The sequence below is a fragment of the Oryctolagus cuniculus genome, chromosome 8, assembly GCF_964237555.1.
Source record: "Oryctolagus cuniculus chromosome 8, mOryCun1.1, whole genome shotgun sequence".
NCBI classification, from domain to species: Eukaryota; Metazoa; Chordata; class Mammalia; order Lagomorpha; family Leporidae; genus Oryctolagus; species Oryctolagus cuniculus.
This window is the reverse complement of record NC_091439.1, coordinates 138081370-138102546: the sequence shown is the minus strand read 5'-3', so window position 1 is coordinate 138102546 and position 21177 is coordinate 138081370. Positions and strand designations below refer to the sequence as shown.

Below are 21177 nucleotides of genomic sequence, written 5' to 3'. Positions count from 1 at the left end.
TGTTAATGACTAGGGAAGGCAGTGGATGAAGGCCCAAGTGCTTGGGCACCTGCACCCACATGGCAGATGCGGAAGAAGCTCCTGGCTTCTGATCTGCCCAGCTCCGGCTGTTGTGGCTATGTGGGGAGTGAACCAGCAGATGGAAGACTTTCATCTCTGTCTCTCATTCTTGCTCTCTCTGTCTGTAACTCCACCTCTCAAACAAATAAATAAAATCTTAAAAAAAAATTGGGGAACATGGTAGACAGTGCAAAGTGTTGGGGAGACTAGAGTTTCACGGATGCTTTTTCTATTTTTTTTGTATGAAGCAAGTGAAAATATTTTCTATCCAACAAGTGGAACTTGAAATTGTAGATGCCGTAAGTTTAAGGAGCATCTAAGACATTTGAATATACTGATGAGCGTCTTCAGTTTATTCCAGAGATAAGAACAGTGATTTTTTTGGTCCACGTGTAGTGCCGCCGTTCTTTGCCATTCTACAAGTGATGTGACCGTTGGATTCGATGCTGTATATGTTCTGATTTTGTTGTTGTTGTTACGGACAATCATCTGATTCTGTTACATTTTCTTTTCAGTCCTGACGACATTGGGACCTGCTGGTATATTCTCCTCTCTGGTTCCGTGTTCATCAAGGAGTCCATGTTTCTTCCAAGAAGCAGGTATTGTACAGACGCTCTATACTAGACGATCCTTGAGGCCTGGAGTTCTTTTGTGGGAAGGAGTTCTTTTGTAAAATTCGTTCTCTGCTTCCTCTTCTACTGACACAAAGCAAGGCAGTATGCTGGGGGCTGTTGACACATAAATCTTTTAGGGGATGACTGTTCTATGTTGTAAACCCTTTAACAAGTGGCGGGAATGGAAAACCTGCAGGGGAGTGTGTGTGTCGCGTGATCATCAGCTGTGCTCTGTGCACATTTGCTCCTGGGGAGTGGAATGGGCCTCGGATGGCGGTATGTGATGGGGAGCTGACTTGCGGCGTGGCGGTCAGTCTCTCAAACATGCAGAGACGGGCAGGCGGAGATCGCTAAGGAGGCTGGGGGCTGGGAACGGAAAGCCAGTACTGACTCACAGTCCACGCAAAATTGAGGCCCCGTCAGGCCCCGTCTGCACTTTGCTGCCTTTCAGGACCATCTGGGCTCTCATTTTCGCGTCTGTCCTTGGACTGGCTTCCCACTCTCCACGGCTGTGGTTTTCTGTTTCCCCTTGACTTTGGCTTAGACCTGCTGACCGCTGGTTTATGACCTTAGGTGCCTAACGTTTGTGGCATTTGACTGTGGTGCCTGTGGCAGGCCTTTGGATCTTTCAGGATAAGATCTGATTGGCCTGGTTCTCGGTAGACGAGCATGTCTGTCCCCATTAGCTGTGGCCAGAAAGGGTTGGGCTCATTAATTGTTTATGTGACTGCCTGCATTCAGATTCTCAAAGCTGTCAGCTACTGAGTTTTGGTGTGTGTTTTTTTTTTTTTGTTTGTTTTTGTTTTTGCCTCTTAATTGCACTTTTTTTTAAAACAGGTAAATATTTGTATTTTGAATAAAGAGCTTTTAAGCAAAGTATTTGTATCCTAAATTACTAAATACTTATTTTAATAGGCTAACAATCCCCTTGTCACTTGACTCCTTTATAAAAATATTCAGATATGGTCTTGATAAATAATTGTGAGTGGGCCAAGGGTCATGTTCAGAATCTATTTTAAAAATGTGGTTGATTTTTATAACGAGCCAGTAGGACAGGGAGTGGTAATTTTATACCGCAGAGAGCGATTGGCCGGGGCGTGGCAGCCTAGGGGAACAGGGTGGGCCCTGGCTGGCTGGGATTGGGGCGGGGAAGGCGTGCCAGAGGCAAGTGATAAAAATAATCTCTGGTGCAGTCCTCATGCCTTTGTGCCCCTCTGCGTCCCTCTACGTTTCCGGGGTCGGATCAGCAAGCGCCGTCCCCTTTGGAAAGTGGTCCCGTGAGCGAGGGAAGTGTTGCTGCCTGTCCTGTCCTCATTGTAGCGGTGGTTCTGGAGATGGTGACAGCCTTGGATGGAGGTGGAGTAACAGGGTGATCATTGTACTAACATGATGATCACAAGATGGTTAAGGCTTTCCGTCCTGTCCTCTGCTGTCTACACCGTTTACGTGAGATCATTTAGGTTTACAAGTGTTCCTTTTGAGGTATTTTTAGTTCTGACCTGTGTTTTACAGATGCAGAAACTCTGGTGGACCAGGATAGGGGTCCTTGTATCCCCTGGAAGTCTTTCTGGAGAGCCTGGAGTGACTGTGAATCCATAACTGATTCCAGGGATTCTGTTTTCCTAGAGGGATGCAGAATGGAATAGCAAAACCCTGCCTCTCCTGCACACACAGAACCTGCTCTCGGGGTCCCTTTTTAAAGGTTCTGTATGACTCTGTTTTCTGAACTTGGAAACAGAGGATAATAGTATTTAGGCACTAACATATTTTTAAAAATTTATTATAGGTTTAACATAAAAATAGTAACTATGTAAATTTTTAAAAAAGATTTGTATATTTATTTGAAAGGCAGAGTTACAGAGAGGCAGAGGCAGGGAGAGAAAGGTCTTCCACCTGTTGGTTCATCTCCCCAGATGGCCACAGTGGCTGGAGCTGTGCCAATCCAAAGCCAGGAGCCAGGAGCTTCTTCCAGGTCTCCCATGTAGGTACAGAGCTCCTGAGAACTTGGCCATCTTCTACTGCTTTCCTACGCCATAGCAGAGAGCTGGACGGGAAGTGGAGCAGCTGGGACTTGAACTGGCACCCATGGGATGCCAGCACTGCAGGTGGCAGCTTTATCCACTACACCACAGTGCTGGCCCCACTATGTAAATTTTTAAAGATAAAACCTTCTTATCCAGGACAATCATTCTTTAATATTTCAGTGTTTTTCCCACCAGTCTGTTTTTACATGTGTGTGCCACATGTTTAAGATCATATTTTATATATAATTTCATCTTTTTTTCATTTAGACACCATGTGTACATATATATGCATTTCCTCTTAATATTAAACTCTAACAATTTTAACTTTTAATGCCCATTTATTGCTCAGTTTTTTAAAACTTTGTACAGTTTAGTGAATAATAATAAAGGGTCAATTTTTAAAAAAGATTTATTTATTGACTTGAGAGACAGAGCTACAGAGAGAGAGAGGGAAAGAGAGAGAGAGAAAGGTCTTCCATCCACTGGTTCACTCCCCAAATGGTCACAATGGCCAGAGCTACACTGATCAGGAGCCAGAAGCCCTCTCTAGGTCTCCCACGTGGGTGCAGGGGCCCAAGGACTTGGGCCATCTTCTCCTGCTTTCCCAGGCCACAGCAGAGAGCTGGATCGCAAGTGGAGCAGCTGGGACTTGAACCGATGCCCATATGGGGTGCCACAGGCAGAGACTTAACTCGCTATGCCACAGCGCCAGCTATATGGGTAAATTTTTTATACTTTTTAAAATAAATAAGGCAATGAAGAATATGACTTGAAATGTTTGTATCTGAAAGGGAAGACTGGCTAGGGACTTCCTACCCATCCTGACGTAGAGTCTGTTAATGCGCACCAGCGCCCGTGCACAGTGTGGGGGCCTGGGACGGGCCCCTCAGCTGGCCTCCTCGGCCTTTCAGGTAGCAGCTTGTTCTGACTTGTGGAAGGGGAACCCGTGTTCAGAAGGCTGCTGTTCTGGAAGAAAAAGGACTTGCAGTTCCGACCTCCTGCATGAGCACGTGAGACTTTGCCTAATTATTTTAAAAGATGACCTAAGTTACTCTTTCTCTGGCTGGGTGTCAAATGCTTGCAAGCCACCACTGTAAAGGGATAAAGGAAGGAATGGTGTTTGGGACTGAGTGACAAGCTAGCACTATATATAGGCCATTCCTTCACGTTGCACCTGGTGGCATTTGCTCTGTCCAAGTTGTTTGTTTCCTTTGGGGGCGTTGCCTTAGGAATAGTTCTGAGATTGTTTTAATAAAGAGTCTACTGGTTCTTCACCAAAGGTCGACATGAATGGTTCACATTTATTTCTCTCTCTAGAGAATCTTGGGGTTTGATATGGATTAGGTGTCAGTAATAGTCCAGTTTTATGAAACAGCTAGTGCACAGATGATTCTCCTCATCACCTATGACTTCTATCATGTAAGCATGGAAATTGGTTATTGGTGTATAGAATAAGTAGACTGAGCATTCTCTTGAAGCTGCCAGTTCCTTCTGATAGGTAATTCACCTTATGAATTTCATGTCAAAGCATTTTGAGTATCATTTCCATGTTTTTAGTTCTCAGGCGTTGTCTTGACCCCTGATTTCATCAGGTGGGGTGGGGAGGTTATGTTTTTGCAGAAAATGTCATTTGGCTTCAAGATTTCATTAGGCTTATTAAATCCCCAGTTGGTATTTGTTAGTATTTTGTGTTTATCTTGTTTCTCTCTTTTTTTCATTTGTTTTATTTTTCTGCATGAGTGTGGTTTTGTTGAGAGGTGAATATTGTTCCGTGGCAATATTTATAAAATGTGTAGACCTGCTGAATTCCTCTGTGACTCTAAGTGACTGTTAACTTCCTCTGTCCAACTTACAGCAGTTTCAGTGACAAAAAATGTTGTTTTTCTGAGTTTTATTGTTTGTTAGGAATCTGTCACATCTTGGAATGCTGACATTCATACCAGTGGCTTGGATGTTTTCTATTTTTATGTTGTTAAATATGATAATGCCCTAAGATAGGGCTAAACAGTTATTGTCGTGCAGTTTGTATTCTCGAAGCAATGTGTAATTCATAGTTAGGTGTTTTCTTAAAGTTTTATTTAAATGAATTCAGTTTCTTCCTATCAACAGAAGGTTATGAGCAAAGGTGATGAGGATTATGGTGTTGGGCCGGGGTCAGAGGGAATATTTGCCAGAGATGATACAGAAACCTGGTAAAGCACATGTGTTTTACCAACCTGTGAGCGAACCTGTGGCCACTGCATTGTGCAGGCTGTGAGCTGCTTACACCTGTGGTGGTTGTAGGTGCATACCTCGGGGTAATTGACAGACAGAGGGCAGTAGGGAAGGAAATGTTTTGCCCTTCATTGTTCCAAAGGCATCATTTGCATTAGCTGTTGGGCTGGAAACCAAGAGATGAAAATTATAAACTTGAAGGTTCAGAAATGGTTTCCCACTGTACCTTTGGTGGATGAGACATAGTGAATAGGAAGACATTAATAATGCTAATTGTCCTGAAGTGCCCTGAGTCAGTGCATTTAAAGAACTGGAATAGAAGTTATTATGTTCTTTAACATTTTTTAGTTATTTTTAAAATTTTTTTTTTATTATTTATTTGACAGATAGAGTTAGACAGTGAGGGAATGAGACAGGTCTTCCTTCCATTGGTTCACCCCCCAAATGGCCGCTACGGCTGGAGCTACACCAATCTGAAGCCAGGAGCCATGTACTTCTTCCTGGTCTCCCATAGGGTGCAGGGCCCAAGCACTTGGGCCATCCTCCACTGTCTTCCCGGGCCACAGCAGAGAGCTGGCCTGGAAGAGGAGCAACCAGGACTAGAACCTGGTGCCCATATGGGATGCTGGTGCTGCAGGTGGAGGATTAACCAAGTGAGCCATGGCGCCGGCCCCAACATTTCTTAGTTCTAAAATTGCATCGCTGTATGAATTGAATCAATTTTACTTTTTGGCCACTGACATCTTTGAAAAACTAAAAATTCAAATTTGATTATTAAGATAGGCTTACACTGTGTCTTTAAATTTATAACTTAATGCCTAAATTATTTGTTAAAAAGGAAGATAATTTACTCAGTTGTCTTTTAACTCACAGTTTGAATTTTTTTCTAGTGACTTAACAGTCATTGAAAATTATTTGCCAAAAAAAGCAATAGTAAGCTAGATGTTTTAAGACATGAACCGTTATTGGTATACAGACTCTTTGAATTTATGTTGATCACAGTCTAGGAAAAAAAATAATGTATTAGAAGTACTACATCTGATCTTCTCAGTAGAATTGATTTTTTTTTATCATAGTAGTCCCCAGGAAAGAGCCGTTTAATAGATACAGTCATGTATACCATGTTTAATCATAAATAGCATTTTTATTGCTCTGATACTGTAACACTTTATCTTTGATGCAGAGTGACTGATAAACTCTGTCTTCCTATTTGTGCAGGTGGACAGTGTAGGGAGCCTGTAAGACTGGGGGGAAGGATAAGCCCAGGCAAGGTGTGAGCCAGGAATTTGGGGGGTGCTAAGAGAAGGATGGCTGTTGGGGTGGGGTTAAGGCTGGGAATCAGGGGAGTCAGAGGATGCAGGTGTCCAGTGCGTGGACTGCAGGGTGTGGTTTACCAGGGTGTGTGGGGTAGCAGACCCAGGAAGCGCACTAACCTCCACCCCACAAGTTCCATGACAAGCTAGTCCCTAACTGGCATTGCACTGCCCGCGGCAACTGCTGTCCACCAAAGTGCCGTTAAAATTGAGCGTTTGTTCATGGATTTGTCTCGTGTTTATGAAGTATTCTTTGTCACTGCAGCACAGGTTTGGTAGATTTCAAAGTTTGAGTCATATTTGCATATTATTTCAAAGATGAATTGAAACTTTGATCCAGTGTCACTGTGTGGGGTATACAAAGGAAATAAAATGATCTACCTCTGCTATCATATAACTTAGTATCTAGTTGGGAAGATCAGGCAAGTTGTATGTGAAACATAAGAAACGTTGCTGATGTTTTGTTAAACAGATAGTATACTGTAAATCAATTTAGCAAAGACCATACAAAATGCAAATAAAAATCTTTCCTTTGGAAGATATGGGGTATTTTAATGTCTGTGACTTTAAATCAAAGGTGACATTTAAAGAGGTCAACTTTGAATTGGGGTTTAGGATTTGATTGTTGGAAAGAAAATCCAGTACAGAACATGAGTGAAGGCACAGAGGGAGAGCACATTATTTGCGACCAAAAGCTTGATTAAAGACAAAAGAAAGGGATCAGTTGATGTAGAACAGAAGTGCAGTTTAGGGAGTGAAGTAGTTGTAAAGGCATCGGTAATGGTGGCGTTAGGCAGTGATCTGGTATACAAAGCCGTGTAACTTGGTGGAAAGCTAGAACTATTAGTGAATTCAGTCTCAAGTAACATTGGCAGAAGGCTGGAAGAAATGTGCACATTTTCGGTTTGGACCTTGTTGACTGTGTCCACTTACAGTTAGCGCTTTTCATTGACACCAAATATATTCACAATTTTAAAAGGTAAAATTGTGCCATAGTACTCTTAATAGTCATGTTTTAAATTAGAGCTGGCAGCTCTAATGAGGATAAGTGGAGAAACAAGACATTTAGCTAATCAATTCTGAGAGGTTGAAATACTATTCTCATTATGATTAGCATGACAAACAATGAGCTACTTGATTGTAAAAATCACAAGCCTACTTTCTTCTTGCTGGTGCTACGTGATAAGTTAATTGATTGCTGTGAGAATGTGGCTAGTTTTTTTTTTTTTTTTTTTTTTAAAGTACTGAAAGAGCATAAATCCATGGCTGAACGAGTCTGTATTTATGTGGTAGGGGCTGAAGACAAATTTTAATTTTCCTATTTCATGTGAAGTACAGTATAGTATTAGAAAATTATATTCTTCAAAGAATACAAGTTTGTCGTAAGTCATTTTATACCTTATCACAGATGGAATATGGCATTTGAAAAATAGTTCACCAATGAATAATTTCCAGAAGGGTAAGTTTTTGAACGCTAGAAGGACAAACGTATAAAGAGAAGTGAGGAGTGGAGTTTGGAAGTTGTACATTGAGGTATTATTTACTTTCAAGTATTAGGGAAAAAAAAGCACACCGATGGAAACATGGAATTGAACATGGGAGGAAGAGGAGAGTTATTGGAGAACACACAGGAAAAAGCAAAGTTATGAATCCTCATAAAACTGTCCTCAGTGGGTTTTAAAAAATATGAGGGGACTTTAAATGGTTCATAGGAAATAGAATTTTTGCAAAAAGAAATTGAAATCCACAGGTGTGTGTGAGAGAGAGAGTGATTGATTCATTCCTCTGGGACTTGGCTGTTGTCCATTCTTCTGCTGCTATTTACCCGCCACCTAATCCAGCAGCAGGTAGGAACTGGCATACTTGGACTGAAAGCTGCAAAGCCTTCTACTTCATAGGCTAAGTATTTGTTAAGTTCAAAGATAGTTATCAAGAGTGTGTGATATCTCTATTATTCTTTTGAAAGTATTAACTTGTAAGAAACGTAATCACTACAAAAGAGCATCCCAGTAACTTCTTGTCTTAGAATTGTTTATCAAAAGCCTTATCAGAAGTGGTGAGCACTAAGACCAGAACTGATTTTTCCCCCCAAAGACACCTTTATCTAAGGCATACAGACGTCATGCACTTCCTAAGTACAACTTTAGGAACAGAGTCCTTCTTCCCACCCTCCCACCCTCCCGCCCCTCCTTCTCCTCCCTTTCCCATTCTCACTCCCAGTCCCATTCTCCACTAAGATACATTTTTGATTAACTTTAAACACAGAAGACCAACTCTATACTAAGTAACGAGTTCAACAATTTGCATGAAAAAAAAAAAAAAAAACAACCAAACCAAACCAAAACAAAACCCTGTTCTTCAGCAGTAGAAACAAGGGGTACAGAACTGACTTCTAAAATCAATCATTACGCTAGGTTATTAGGGGGTCTTTGAGATGCCTCACCTTGATGCTTGCTCAGGATTAATGAGCTCTTCTGTCCTGACCCATGTCCTAGACGGCTCACCTGTATTTCCTATGTCCTCAGACTTCTCCCATAACACTTTCATCCTGTAAGTGTAGGAGTGGGTGAGTGCCTCTTATGTGCCTGCTTGGAATATTATGTCAAACTCTACAAACTCATCAAAGCCAAGCAAGAAACAGCATCTCAAGAAGGAAGAGGGGACAGTTTGTCCGCGCTGCAGCGAGATTCAGTAATGTGGGAACAGAGATACCACCTGGGGATTTTGCAGCGTTGAAGTCACAGGTGACCTAACGGAACCAGGATCGGCGGAGTGGCCAAGCTGGTGGAAGGTGAATCTTGTGTCATGTCCAGAGGTTTCATGGTGATGAGGAACAGGGCAAGGGGCTGGTGGTAGCAGTTGTTGTGAAGTCAAGAGGGACTTGTTTCTTTGAAATTAGGAGATGAAAGGGTAGTTGTGTGTGTGTGTGTGTGTGTATTGATGGAATGCACCAGCAGAGAGGGGTGAATAGACGGCACAGGAAAGAATAGAAGTGCTTGCAGAAGTAGATGAAATCTACAGACGGTGGTGATAGGTTATAGCTTTTCTTTCTTTTTGAAGATTTATTTAGTTCATTATTTTAAAGGTGTGTTACAGAGAAAGAGCGAGAGAGAAAGAGAGAGAAATCTTCCATCCACTGGTCCACTCCCCAAATGGCTGCAGTGCTAGGGCTGGGCCAGGAGTTAGGAACTCCATTCAGGTCTTCCACGTGGGTGGCGAGGGCCCAAGCACTTGGACCATCTTCTGCTGCTTTCCCAGATGCATTAACAGGGAGCTGGACTGGAAGTGGAGCAGCTGGGAGGCAAACCAGTGTCCGTGTGGGATGCGGGTGTCACAGGTGGCAGCTAAACCTGCTACACCACAACGCTGGCCCGGATGTTAGCTTTTCAAAGAGTGAAAGCACGTCACGCTGTTTCGTAGGCTGAGAGTGAGACAGATCAGTTGGCAGATTGGGGAGTTCAGTGATGGTATGGGAAGATTAGAAAAGCGAGGTTGTGAAACACAGGGAGGGGTCTGGCGCTGTGGTGTATTGGATAAAGCCACTGGCTGCAGTGCCAGCATCCCATATCGGTGCTGGTTCGAGTCCCAGCTTCTCCACTTCCAATCCAGCTTTCTGCTGTGGCCTGGGAAAGCAGTAGAAGGTGACCCAAATCCTTGGGCCCCTGCACATATGATGGAGACCCAGAGGAAGCTCCTGGCTCCTGGCTTTGGATCAGCACAGCTCCAGCCATCGTGGCTAACTGGGGAGTGAACTAGCGGATGGAAGACCTCTCTCTCTCTCTGCCTCTCTTTCTCTCTCTGTGTAACTCTGACTTTCAAATAAAAAACAAATCAAAGAAAGAAGCAGAGTGAGTGCCGAGCTCACACTCTCTATTTGCTGTCATAGATTTGTGGGTTTTCCTTCTTTTTCTAGCAACTGTCAGCTGTTTGGAGACAGGCATGGAGGAGTGGGAGGTTGGACTTTGCTAGGGCTTGCTCTTTTGCCAGCTCGTGCAGTGCAGTGAGAGAGGCATGCAGGAACTGGGCTGCAGGTTGATGCCCCTGTCTCTGTGTGCATTTTCTCCAAGCCCTGGGACTCTAGGTTGCATTTCTGGCACATAACACACAGCTGTGAGTCTGCTTTGGTAAGCTGCTGGTCACTCATCCTTTAGGAATTTCTGTGTCTTCCTTCTGTCCTCTTGTTGCTGTTGTTCCTTCCTTGACAGTTAGAAATGACAGTCTGTCAGCTTGGATGCCTCTGTCCCCACTGCTGCTGCCCTTGTTCAGATGTCGCCATGCTGCAGCCCTTCCATTAAGCCACCGGAATCACTGCTGAAAAGCGCAGAGTGTCGTGGTGGTGGTGGTGGTGGTGGTCTGTTGTAAAGTGTGCCTCAGTGGCTTCGCACTGCCAGACATAAAATCTGGACTCTGTAGAGCAGCCACAGTGCTGTGCCCCGCCCACAGTACTGCTCATACACTCGCTGCAGTGACACCAGTCAGGTCTCTGTGGTCTGAGCTCCCTCACTGTGGCCGCGTTCACTCTGCCTCCACTCACTCACCTGTGGAAACCCTGGTTTCGTTCTGTGGGACGCCTTCCTCCCATTCCTGCCAGGCTCAAACACTCCAGGTTTGTTGCAAAACCATAACCTTTCCAAGGGCATGGACCGTACGCTTCATCCTCACTTCCCTAGGGCCCAGGACCCAGCAGGCGTTAACAAGTGTTTGTTCAGCATTGTGTTTTGAACTTGTCCTTGTAAAAAGTCACTGAAAGTGTCTACCAGTATTACGACAACAATCCCTTTCAGAAATAGCTTTTCAACTGCCTACAGTTTATTTAATGTCAGGGTACTATGGAGGAGGAGAGGAGGTTGCCGGTCCTGGAAGACAGAGTCCAGGGGGAACCAGTAAGAAGTCGATACTGCCTGACCTGTGCAGGTGTTTGGGAGAGGGAGGACGTCAGACGGTGTCTTGCCAGGTGTCCGTGTGCTCACTGCGTTCATGCAGTTAGCGTTGGCTGCATAAACACAGCAGGAACTAAGTTCTGGCTCACAGTGTGAAAGGGTTACTGGCCTCTGTCTCCCCCTCCTGACGCTAGCACTTGCCTACTGTTTGCAGGATCAGTTCCTACCCCAGGTGGAAGGGCGCTCCGGCTGTCAGGTCTGCACTGGAAGCCAGAAGCAGAAGGGAACCACAGGAGCAAACAAGTCACCCTTTCTGTCCAACTCAGGTTCCTTGGAACGGCATTTCTATTTATACTTCATTGTCCAGAATGTGGTCCTGTGGCCACCTCAGGCCACAGGATCCAGGGACATACAGTCTTTTATTCTGCAGTGTGATGTGCTCTGCTAAAAATAATCATATAAAAATATCCTTCTAAGGAGAGAGAGAACGGACATCAGAGTAGGCACCCAGCAGGCTCCACTATACTTACTCTCCCATTCTCTAGTCTTGTCAATTCTCTTTGCTACATCCTTCCTCTCCTCAGCCCTGTGCTCATGCTTAGCCATATCCCACCAGCTCTTACATCATCTGTAATTCCTTCTTGCCCTGCTTAAAGTTCACCAAGTTCTGGTCGTCCCACAACACCTAATGCAAACCTGTATGCTCAAGATTTTAAGGAATTGCTGGGAGAGAGTTCAGAATAAGGAAAAGAAAATCATGAAACAAGCATAAACGTGGTTTGACTGGAGTTGAGGATGTTGAAGGGAACATTTAGTTGCATTTGATATAAATGTAGCCTGTTTTACATTTGAATTAAAGCAGGTATGTAAATCAAAGGAGTCATGTAAAATCTGTAAATGAAGCCAGTGGGATATATGAAGGTGCTGCCCCCTTGGGTACTCACTGTACTTTTTGCTTCAGCATGAAATGGCTTCATCCTGGAAAGCTCACATGAGTTTTTTAGCATTATTTAGAGTAGTCTTTGCGCTTTTACATCATGTTCTGAGGTGATACCTGATGCACAGAGCAAAACTATTCTCTAGAGAGGGAGTTCAATTGCTGGACCAAGTTGGGAATTGGGTTGCTATAACTACGACATCCCAGATGTGCTATACACATGAAGGCAGGCTCCTGTGGTCTTGGGAGTGCCGGCATCGGTAGTGTCTCCACCAGGTACGTGGCCTTAGAGGGAGTGATCCTAATGTTCTTTGTGTTTAGTTGATGCAGTATCTCAGTCATGTGATGTTTGAAGTTGGCATTTATGCCCCTTGGTATAACTGAGCTCATGATAGTTCACCCTTAAAGTTCTAATTTGCAGGGGTGGTTGGATTTCTTTTCTGGAAATAGGCATTATTATATTTTATAAAGTTTTAAAGTCTGATGTGTGTGTCAGTGAAATACCATATTGTTCTTCTCAGTGAAACGTCTGAATTGTCTACTGCCGAGCTCAGGACCCTTGTTTGTGCCATAGTGACTTGTGGTTTCAGAGCTGGGGAGGAGGGATGTGTAAGTTATATGATGCAGTATGTGCCTTAACATACTTGTATAGCCATCAGTTTGGTTTGGATGAAGCAAGTTTACTTTCTGTAGTGGGGACGCTGACAAAATAACGAGTAGGGATATTGTTAAAAGAGCAATTGCCATATGAAGCAAATTATATTCAGTGAAAATGGAATGTCTTTACTAAAATAAGAATTTCTAATTAATTATAGTTCAGGGACACTTATTTTCTTATGAACTGAATTACACATACATTTTAGAGATAATAAAAGTATATTTGAGGGCCAGCGCCGCGGCTCAATAGGCTAATCCTGTGCCTTGCTGTGCTGGCACACCGGGTTCTAGTCCTGGTCGGGGCGCCGGATTCTGTCCTGGTTGCCCCTCTTCCAGGCCAGCTCTCTGCTGTGGCCAGGGAGTGCAGTGGAGGATGGCCCAAGTGCTTGGGCCCTGCACCCCATGGGAGACCAGGAGAAGCACCTGGCTCCTGGCTTCAGATCAGCGTGGTGCATCGGCTGCAGCGCACTGGCCGCAGCAGCCATTCGAGGGTGAACCAACGGCAAAAGGAAGACCTGTCTCTCTGTCTCTCTCTCTCACGCTATCCACTCTGCCTGTCAAAAAAAAAAAAAAAAAAAAAAAGGCATATTTGAATGATAAAGGACCTTATTGTCTATTATGTGCTCAACTTGATATTTTTGCTGTGCTGTAAATTGTTGAAAAGCACTAGCTGAAAGAAATGAGATGAAATAATGTCTCGGTTATGCAGACAGTTGCTTTGTATGCAGGGATTTAAATAAATAAATTAGAGTTTTGAAACTATCTGTTTGTTTATTACCAATTTGAATATTGAAGGATGAGTTCATAATACTAAGAATATTTTTTTCTTTATTTTCTTCCTTTGGCTAACCCATGTATGGCTTTATAGTAGTTACATATTTTTGCAATTAAGTCCAAAATAGAATTTCATGTAATTAGGTAATTACATAAATAGCTTCTCTAGGTGATACCTTTATCATGTTTTTTGAGTGGGATGTTTCAAGATAGTTCTCTCTAACGACTTACCATATTCATGATTTAAGCAGGGGTGGTGGACATCTGGCTTGTAGGTTGTATGCGACCTACAAAATCATTTGGTCTGGTCCTGCCAAGGCAACCGCAGGTAGGGCTTTACACAGTAAATCCGTGTGGCCTGCAGATGATGTTCCAGGTATCCAAATGGCCACTGGCAGGAAAGTGGTTCCCCACCTGTGATGTATGGTTACAAACGGCCTCGTGTTTTAGTATATGACTTGGTTAAGATAACTTTAGTATTTCTGAAATAAACACTTTCAAATAGGGCAGTGATCAAATCTGTCACTTTCCTGTGTTTTATTATTATTTTAATGTTCATTAAGGTGAATTTAGAAAACAACTGTTGCATATTCAAACTTAATTAATACAAATAGAAAAACCTCAGATAGATAGTATTCCATTTCATTCATTTACATTGTATATATTCCTGCATATATATTTAAGATGTGATTTTTCCCTTCTTTTCTTGCTATTATGATTCAAATAGTCTAAAATAATAATTAATTGCTTACTCAGAATCTTGAGACCATTTCAGGTTACCACGTTGTCATTGGATCTAGAATTTTAACCTACTATATATAGAATCTTGGAAACACAGTAAATATTTGTCTATGAATAAGGCATTCATCCTTCATGACCATTATCCCATTTTAAGTGAACTTTTAAAGACCTTTATTTATAGTCTTTCAAATATAGTAGAGAAGAGCTGCTTGATTACCACTCCAGCCCAGGAAGTCTGAATTTTAATTTTTCTAAGAATATGCGTGTAAAAAAAATTCAGTTACAGTCCTTGTGTGTGGCAGAAAAGATGTTTAGAAGATGAAGTAGGGCCAGGCTCTGAAAGGTGATTGCCCAAGGTAGAGTTTTCCAACCCAGACTAATCATTAGGTTTAAATGGCTTAGGATGAGTGAAATACTGAGTCCTGGGCCCCAGCCATCTTGTTTCACTACATCTGGGTCACACTATAAACCATGTTAGAAGCTTGGAAGCACATGGTCAGTCGAATTTGAATGGAGAGGCTGGACTAATGACACTGAAACCATGTGGGACTTCAGAAGCAGGTCAGTAGGACTGAGGAGGTCCCTGAAAGTTTGGGTAGAGTGGAGATGAGAGGCGGGAAGCTTATTCAGTGTTCTTGGAGCATCACGCTAAGGGCCTGACTGGTATTTTCAAGGAAATAAAAATTGATGAGACAAAAAGGAGAGCAATTTAGGAAGACTAAGTGATGAAATTCAGTGACTGAAGATTACAGACAAAGGGTCAGGAAGGAGTCAAATACAGTGTCAGTGCTTTGAACTTGGATGCCTGTGGCAGGTGTTACCAGAACTGGAAGGAACTGGGTGGTACCCAAATGGAAATGGAGGTCTTTGATTTTAGGCATGTTGAGTTAGGTGCACTGATACACAGGTGGGAGTTATAGGGGATATACAGAATGAGTGTCCTAAAAAAAGTAGAGACAGAGGGCTGGGTAGGTGGAGGATTGGGTAAGTAGGGGGAGTACAGAAGGAAAACAGTGATGCAGGTTTATCAGAAAGTAATAGGAGCAGACTAATAACTCTGAAGTTTTGTTTTACTGCTCGTCGGATGCAAAAATTGTCTCATGGCCCATCTTGTCAAGCCATACAGTGCGTTATCATCCCTTATATAAGGTAGATGTTAAATTTCATAAATCTCATTAATTTTTGCCAATGAGATGGTTTTAATCTTTCATAAAGCATTAATTTGAAAATGATGGTTTTAACTGCTTCTAGCTTTTGGCTCCTGTGAGCATTCATGAACGTTTGTTTATGTGAATGTTATGTTTTCATTACTTCTTGGAGAAACTCCTAGGAGTGAATTTGGTAGATTACATAGTAGGCGTATGTTTTAATTGTAGAAGGAACTGCCTCACATTTTTCCAGGGTGGCTGTAATATTTTGTATCCACAAGAACAATTTATAAGATCTCTAATTGTCTTTACATCTTTTCCAGCGTTTGGCATTGTCAGTCCTTTCTCCTCATCTTATTCATTTTGGTAGTTATGTGGTAGTGTTCATGTCTCTGAAGACTGATGTTGAGAATTTTTTCTTACGTTTCTTAGCCATTTATATATTTTCTTTGGCAAAGTGTCAGTCCAAATCTTTTGCCCATGAAAATCTATTAGATTGTCTTATTTTTGAGTTGTAAACCTTCTTTATGTACTTTGGATACAACCCCTTTAATGGATATGCTTTGCAAAAGTTTTCTCCCACTCCATGGCTTCCTTTTTTCTTAATATTTTCTTTCTAAAACCTAAAACTTTGATCTTGATGAAGTTTATTTTGTCAACATATTTCATACTGTGTGCTTTTAGTGTCCTGTTTAAAAAAATTATTTTTTAACCTGATGTCTTATGTTTTTCTTCTAGAAATTAAAAAAATGTAGCTCTTCTAATTAGGTGTAAGATCCATTTTGGTTTAATTTTTGTGTGTGATATGATGTAAGGGTTAAGATTACATTTTTGCATATGGATATTGAGTTGTTCTAGAACAGTTTGCTGAAAAGGAAATTTTTCATCCATTCAATGGCTTTGACACATTTATTAAAAGTCAATTAATCATCAAAGTATTTATGTAACTATTTCATTGTATCTATTTCTGGAGTCTATCTTCTGTTCCATTGCCCTGCACCCATATCACACTCTTCATTTGTTTGGATTCCTGGTAACTTTTGAAATCCTATAGCAAAGATACTCAGTTGTGGTCTTTATCAAAGTTGATTCTCTTCTATGTCTTTGTATTTCCATATACATTTTAAAGTTGGCTTGTCAGTGCCAAGAATGATTGCTTGAATTTGATTGGCACTACACTGAAGCCACTATCTTTTAAGTGGAAGTAATTTTTTTAAAGATTGACTTTTTAAGTCAGAGTTACACAGAGAGAAGGAGAGGCAGAGAGAGAGAGAGAGAGAGAGGTCTTCCATCTGCTGCTTCACTCCCCAGATGAGAGAGAGAGAGAGAGAGGTCTTCCATCCACTGCTTCACTCCCCAGATGGCCACAAAGGCTGGAGCTGCGCCAATCCAAAGCCAGGAGCCTAACAGACTGTAGGGAAAGGACGAAGAAGGAAAAGAGAAAAGCAGAGCCCAGGAGAGATCCAGAGAGGGAATGAGAGAGCTAAGGAAAGAGAGATCAAGAGAGAGAGAGATTGAGAGTCCCATGTTCAGGAACAGGTCCTCTTGAAACTTCGCCGGGTGGCAGGCAAGGAAGTAGGAACAGCAAATTCCATTAGTATGGAGGTGGAGCTGACACCAGCGGTTGGGCCATGGGGTCACCTGGCTTCCAGTCATGGCGGCAGGGGCTGGAGCCTAGGATGGCATCAGGGGCGTAGATAGCACCACAGATAAGACTGCCATTTTACTAACATTCCCCCCCCCCCTTTGTTTTTTATAAAGCAAGAGTTGTATGGGATTACATTAGCTCCAAAAGTCCAAGAGGGGTAGAGGGACGATGACATGTCTTTAGAGCTACTTGCTGCTGACATGGGGTGAGAAGGTACTCTGTGCTGTCATGGGGTGGTGGCTCAAACTCCTGGTGTGGAGCCGAGTCTACTCCTGTAACAGCATTTGGTTGACTGCCTGGCTGGTGAAGGCCTTGGTTTGTTCCGTTATCCTCTCCTGTAAACACTTAAACAGACATGGTAGTATAAAAGACAGGGTGAGTATAGCAACGAATGGTTCTAGTAGTGGCATTAACCAAGTAATGAGAGGATTTCATAGAGGAGAGGGAATGGGGGTTGGTCTCTGGACTCTTCTGAAGACTGTTTGATGGATGTGGTTTAAAGCTGATCCCAACCAAGACTGGGAGAAAGGACCACTTGTCTCTTGCGGGTAGATGGGTTTGTCTGTGGAAAAAATCCTGAACAATCACACAACATTAAGTGAGGGAGAGGACCATCCATACACACAGGTCGGTAGTAGAGCCATTGTTGTTAGAGTGGAGGCTGTGATTACAAAGGAATGAGGCCCCAAGTGGGCTAGACAGGGTCTACAACAAAGGACAAAATCATTAGTAGAGGACCTAAGAAAGGTGCTGTCTAAGGCATCAAGAAGTTCTCTGATTAAGAGGCAAATAGAACCTGACAGAAGGGGTCTGATAATAATCTGGTGGGCTTTAAGGCCTTGTCAGTTAGGAGGCCCAGACCTATCTGTCTTGTCACATGGGGTACATCCTAAGGGAGGTGTGAACCTCCTTGGGGAAGGCACCCTGTTGACTTCCATTACCCAGCTGGTCTGGGAGGAGAGCTGGCCAGGTAAAGGCAGGTGGCATCTCTAACAGGAAATTTACAGCTCTGCCTGCAATGTTGCTGACCCTGCTTGGCCGTCCCCGCAGCAGCAGTGGTCACTTTGGAAGGTGGGCTGAGTGAAAGGCTTTGTAGCTTATGCCAGCAAGATTGAAGCTACTATCTTAATGATATTGAGCTTTGTCAGCCATGAACATGGCATATCTCTTCATTTAAATCTTCTAGAATTTCCCCTCGCAAGGTTAAGGTCAGGTGTATCTTCTATTAAATTTATTCCAAGTATTTTATGTTTTCATGATAAATAATAGATTTTACTACTTCAGTCGATGAAACTCTGAAACAGAGGTTAAGCAGTATTTCCAGTATTACTTACTGGTAAAATAAGGAACAGCTTTCTATCTACAAAACAAAGTATGGCTCATGAGGAAAGTCCTTACTTCACTCACATGAGTTAATTTAGTATTGTATTACTTGGTGTTTTTGTAAGTAATTATATAGCCAGATCACATCTCGAAAGCTGTTGATATAGAACACTTGGGGAATAAAGTGAACTGTTTATTGTGGAAGGCCCTTAGTTACATTATTACAGTGCAAATTACAGAAGGCTGAAGATGACGGAAAAGTATTATGCAGCTTTATACTCAGTCTACAGCTCTAGTTGCTGGGATTTAATGCTATTTTTATACACCCTTAAAGATACTCGATTGTCATTGTTGATTATTTTATTTTTTCAAGTTTTTTTTTTTAAACATTTATTTATTTATTTGAAACTCAGAGTTACGGGGTGGGGGGGTCCTCCATCCGCTGGCCCACTCCCCAATTGGCTGTAGCAGCTGGAGCTGCGCAAATCCGAAGCCAGGAGCCATGAGCTTCTTCCTGGTCTCCCTGCAGGTGTGGGAGCCCAAGGACCTGGGCCATTCCCCACTGCTTTCCCAGGCCATAACAGAGAGCTGGATTGGAAGTGGAGCAACCAGGTCTCAAACCGGTGCCCATATGGGATGCCAGCACTTCAGGCCAGGGCATTAACCTACTGAGCCACAGAGCCGGCCCCTTTTTTCAAGTTTTATAGCAATTTTTAAAGATTTATTTATTTATTTGAAAGAGGGAGGGAGAGAGGGTGGGAAAGAGAGAGAGAGATCTTCCATCTACTGGTTCACTCCGCAAATGGCTGCAATGACTGGAGCTGGCCCAATCTGAAGCCAGGAGCCAGGAGCTTCTTCTGGGTTTCCCACGTGGGTACAGGGGCCCAAGGACTTGGGCCATCTTCTACTGCTTTCCCAGGCCACAGCAGAGAGCTGGATCGGAAGTGGAGCAGCCTGGGCTCTAACTGGCGCCCCTATGGGATGCGGGTGTTGCAGGCGGCGGCTTTGTCCACTAAGCCACAACACTGGCCCCTGATTATTTGATTTTTGAGATCAATTCAGGTCCTTACTGAAGACCAGTCTGGAATCATCATTATTAATTCATGTACTGTTTTTTTTAAAATAAATTACATAGATCTGTTAGGTTGTTTCTTAATAATGTGATAGTTTATTTTGCTTCTTTCAATGAATTTGTTTAAAGTAGTCCGTTTGTAAGTAAGCTTCCGTGTCTGTTCAACGCACGCGTGGCTAGCTTTGCACACTGAAGTGGTGAGCGTTTCACAAGAAATTTTAGATGAGGCACGTGTCTACGTGCGGGAGGCAGAAGCTGTCATGGGCCATAACTTTGACGCAGACCCATCAGCTGCCATCTGTATGTAAAGCACTGTGATCAGCAGAGACCTGTCTGTGCCTCTGTGTGGACTGCGTGCAGCAGATCAGCTTAGCTGAGCTGTTCTCCAACCGCTCAGTCACGAGGACACAGACACCACCAGTGCAGCCGTCACGCACCCCTGTCCTTCGCTGGTGTAGGTTGTGGCAAGAGGGAAAGTCTGCTTCCTCTTCACCCCAGACCAGCTGAGGTAAGCGCCTCCTTCCTTCTCTTGGAGGGAAATGCAAGGGCAAACTCTGCCCGCACGGTTTTGATTTAAATCTACGCTAGCTTTTTCCATGATAAGCCCTCCAGCCAGGTATGCAGTCCAGCATCCCCTTTAGTGGAGAGCAGCTAGGTCACAACACAGCCTGCGCACTTCTGCATAACTGCCAGCACATTGAAGCACGTGACCTTGAAGACGCACAGGAGGGCAGACCTTGCAGGCTTCCCTCCTTGCCCTTGACTGACACGAGATGAGATAATGCATTAGTAGAAATTGATAAAGAGAGTCTGTGAGGCAGCCACTGAGGTCATGGTGCTGGTATGCGGAAGGAGTGCCCATGCAACATGCGTAACACATAACTGCGGCCAGGAGAGGTGGGCGGGTCACCAAAGCAGGAAATTGGCCGGCAGAAGGAATGCTGGCTTCTCTGCACAAGCCACAGCCGCATGGACTCACTGGGAGCAAACACGCGGGGAGATGGGGAGCGCCCAGCGCTGCAGAGCCAGGAGCTCCTGTAGGAGGTGGCAGCACTACTGCCGTTACTGGTGCTGCACAGATATTGAAGACAGTGCAGGTTAGATTTTTGTTTTAAAGGAATTTAAGTGTCCGTCACAAATATCAGATGTTTCGTGCTTCTCGTGTAGTGAAATAGACAACAGACTTCTGCGGGGGGACATGCGGCTGTGAGGCCTTCACTTGTAATCTTGTGTTCTATTTTTATAAGCAAGTCTATGCGGAAGACAAACCTCCATGAATATGTGCAGGTGATGATTGATAGAATATGCCTAAAATGAGCCTTGGAAAAAAACCTGAGAGACGCTTAAACGTGCGTTTAGTTTTCCATATACTTCTGGAATATGAGTCAGTTCAAGTTCATGCTTTGGTTTGTAATTTATACAGGTACCTGTGTTTACATATGTACTTGATGTGTGCGTTACTGGCTTTTAAGTAGCTGTTTCTTTTTGGCGAAGAGAGATGAAACTGATGAATAATTTGAAAAGTTTAAATGTATTTTTATGGCAAATCTTTACAATCTCCTTTGTTTTCCTCTTCTATTGAAAATGTATTCCCATCTATTTCGCTAATTTTTAAGAATGGAATTGATGGCATCAGCCGTTACTTGTTCATTGTTTTTCCCCTCAGCTTAATTGCTGCTGTGCTATCTAAAGCTGTTATGTGCATTTGTTGGTACATCCTAAACAAATAAATCGATTTTAGTTGAGGAGCAGACCATCTAGTCAGTTAAGTT

The 21177-nt window shown here is 43.1% G+C and overlaps 1 protein-coding gene across 9 annotated transcripts in view; it reads left to right on the top strand.

Annotated features, from left to right (window-relative positions):
- The window catches only part of RAPGEF2 (Rap guanine nucleotide exchange factor 2), a 275299-nt gene that overhangs the window by 118341 nt on the left and 135781 nt on the right, over positions 1 to 21177 (top strand). For 4 of the 9 annotated variants that reach the window (XM_008273492.4, XM_051831661.2, XM_008273491.4 and 1 more), the window contains exon 4: positions 576 to 659. In XM_008273492.4, the coding sequence (XP_008271714.2) occupies positions 576 to 659 (84 nt within the window). Of the gene's footprint in view, positions 1 to 575; positions 660 to 19750; positions 19914 to 20295; positions 20503 to 21177 lie in introns of those variants that run through there. The other 5 variants (XM_070048266.1, XM_008273493.4, XM_070048269.1 and 2 more) reach the window with 4 other exon arrangements.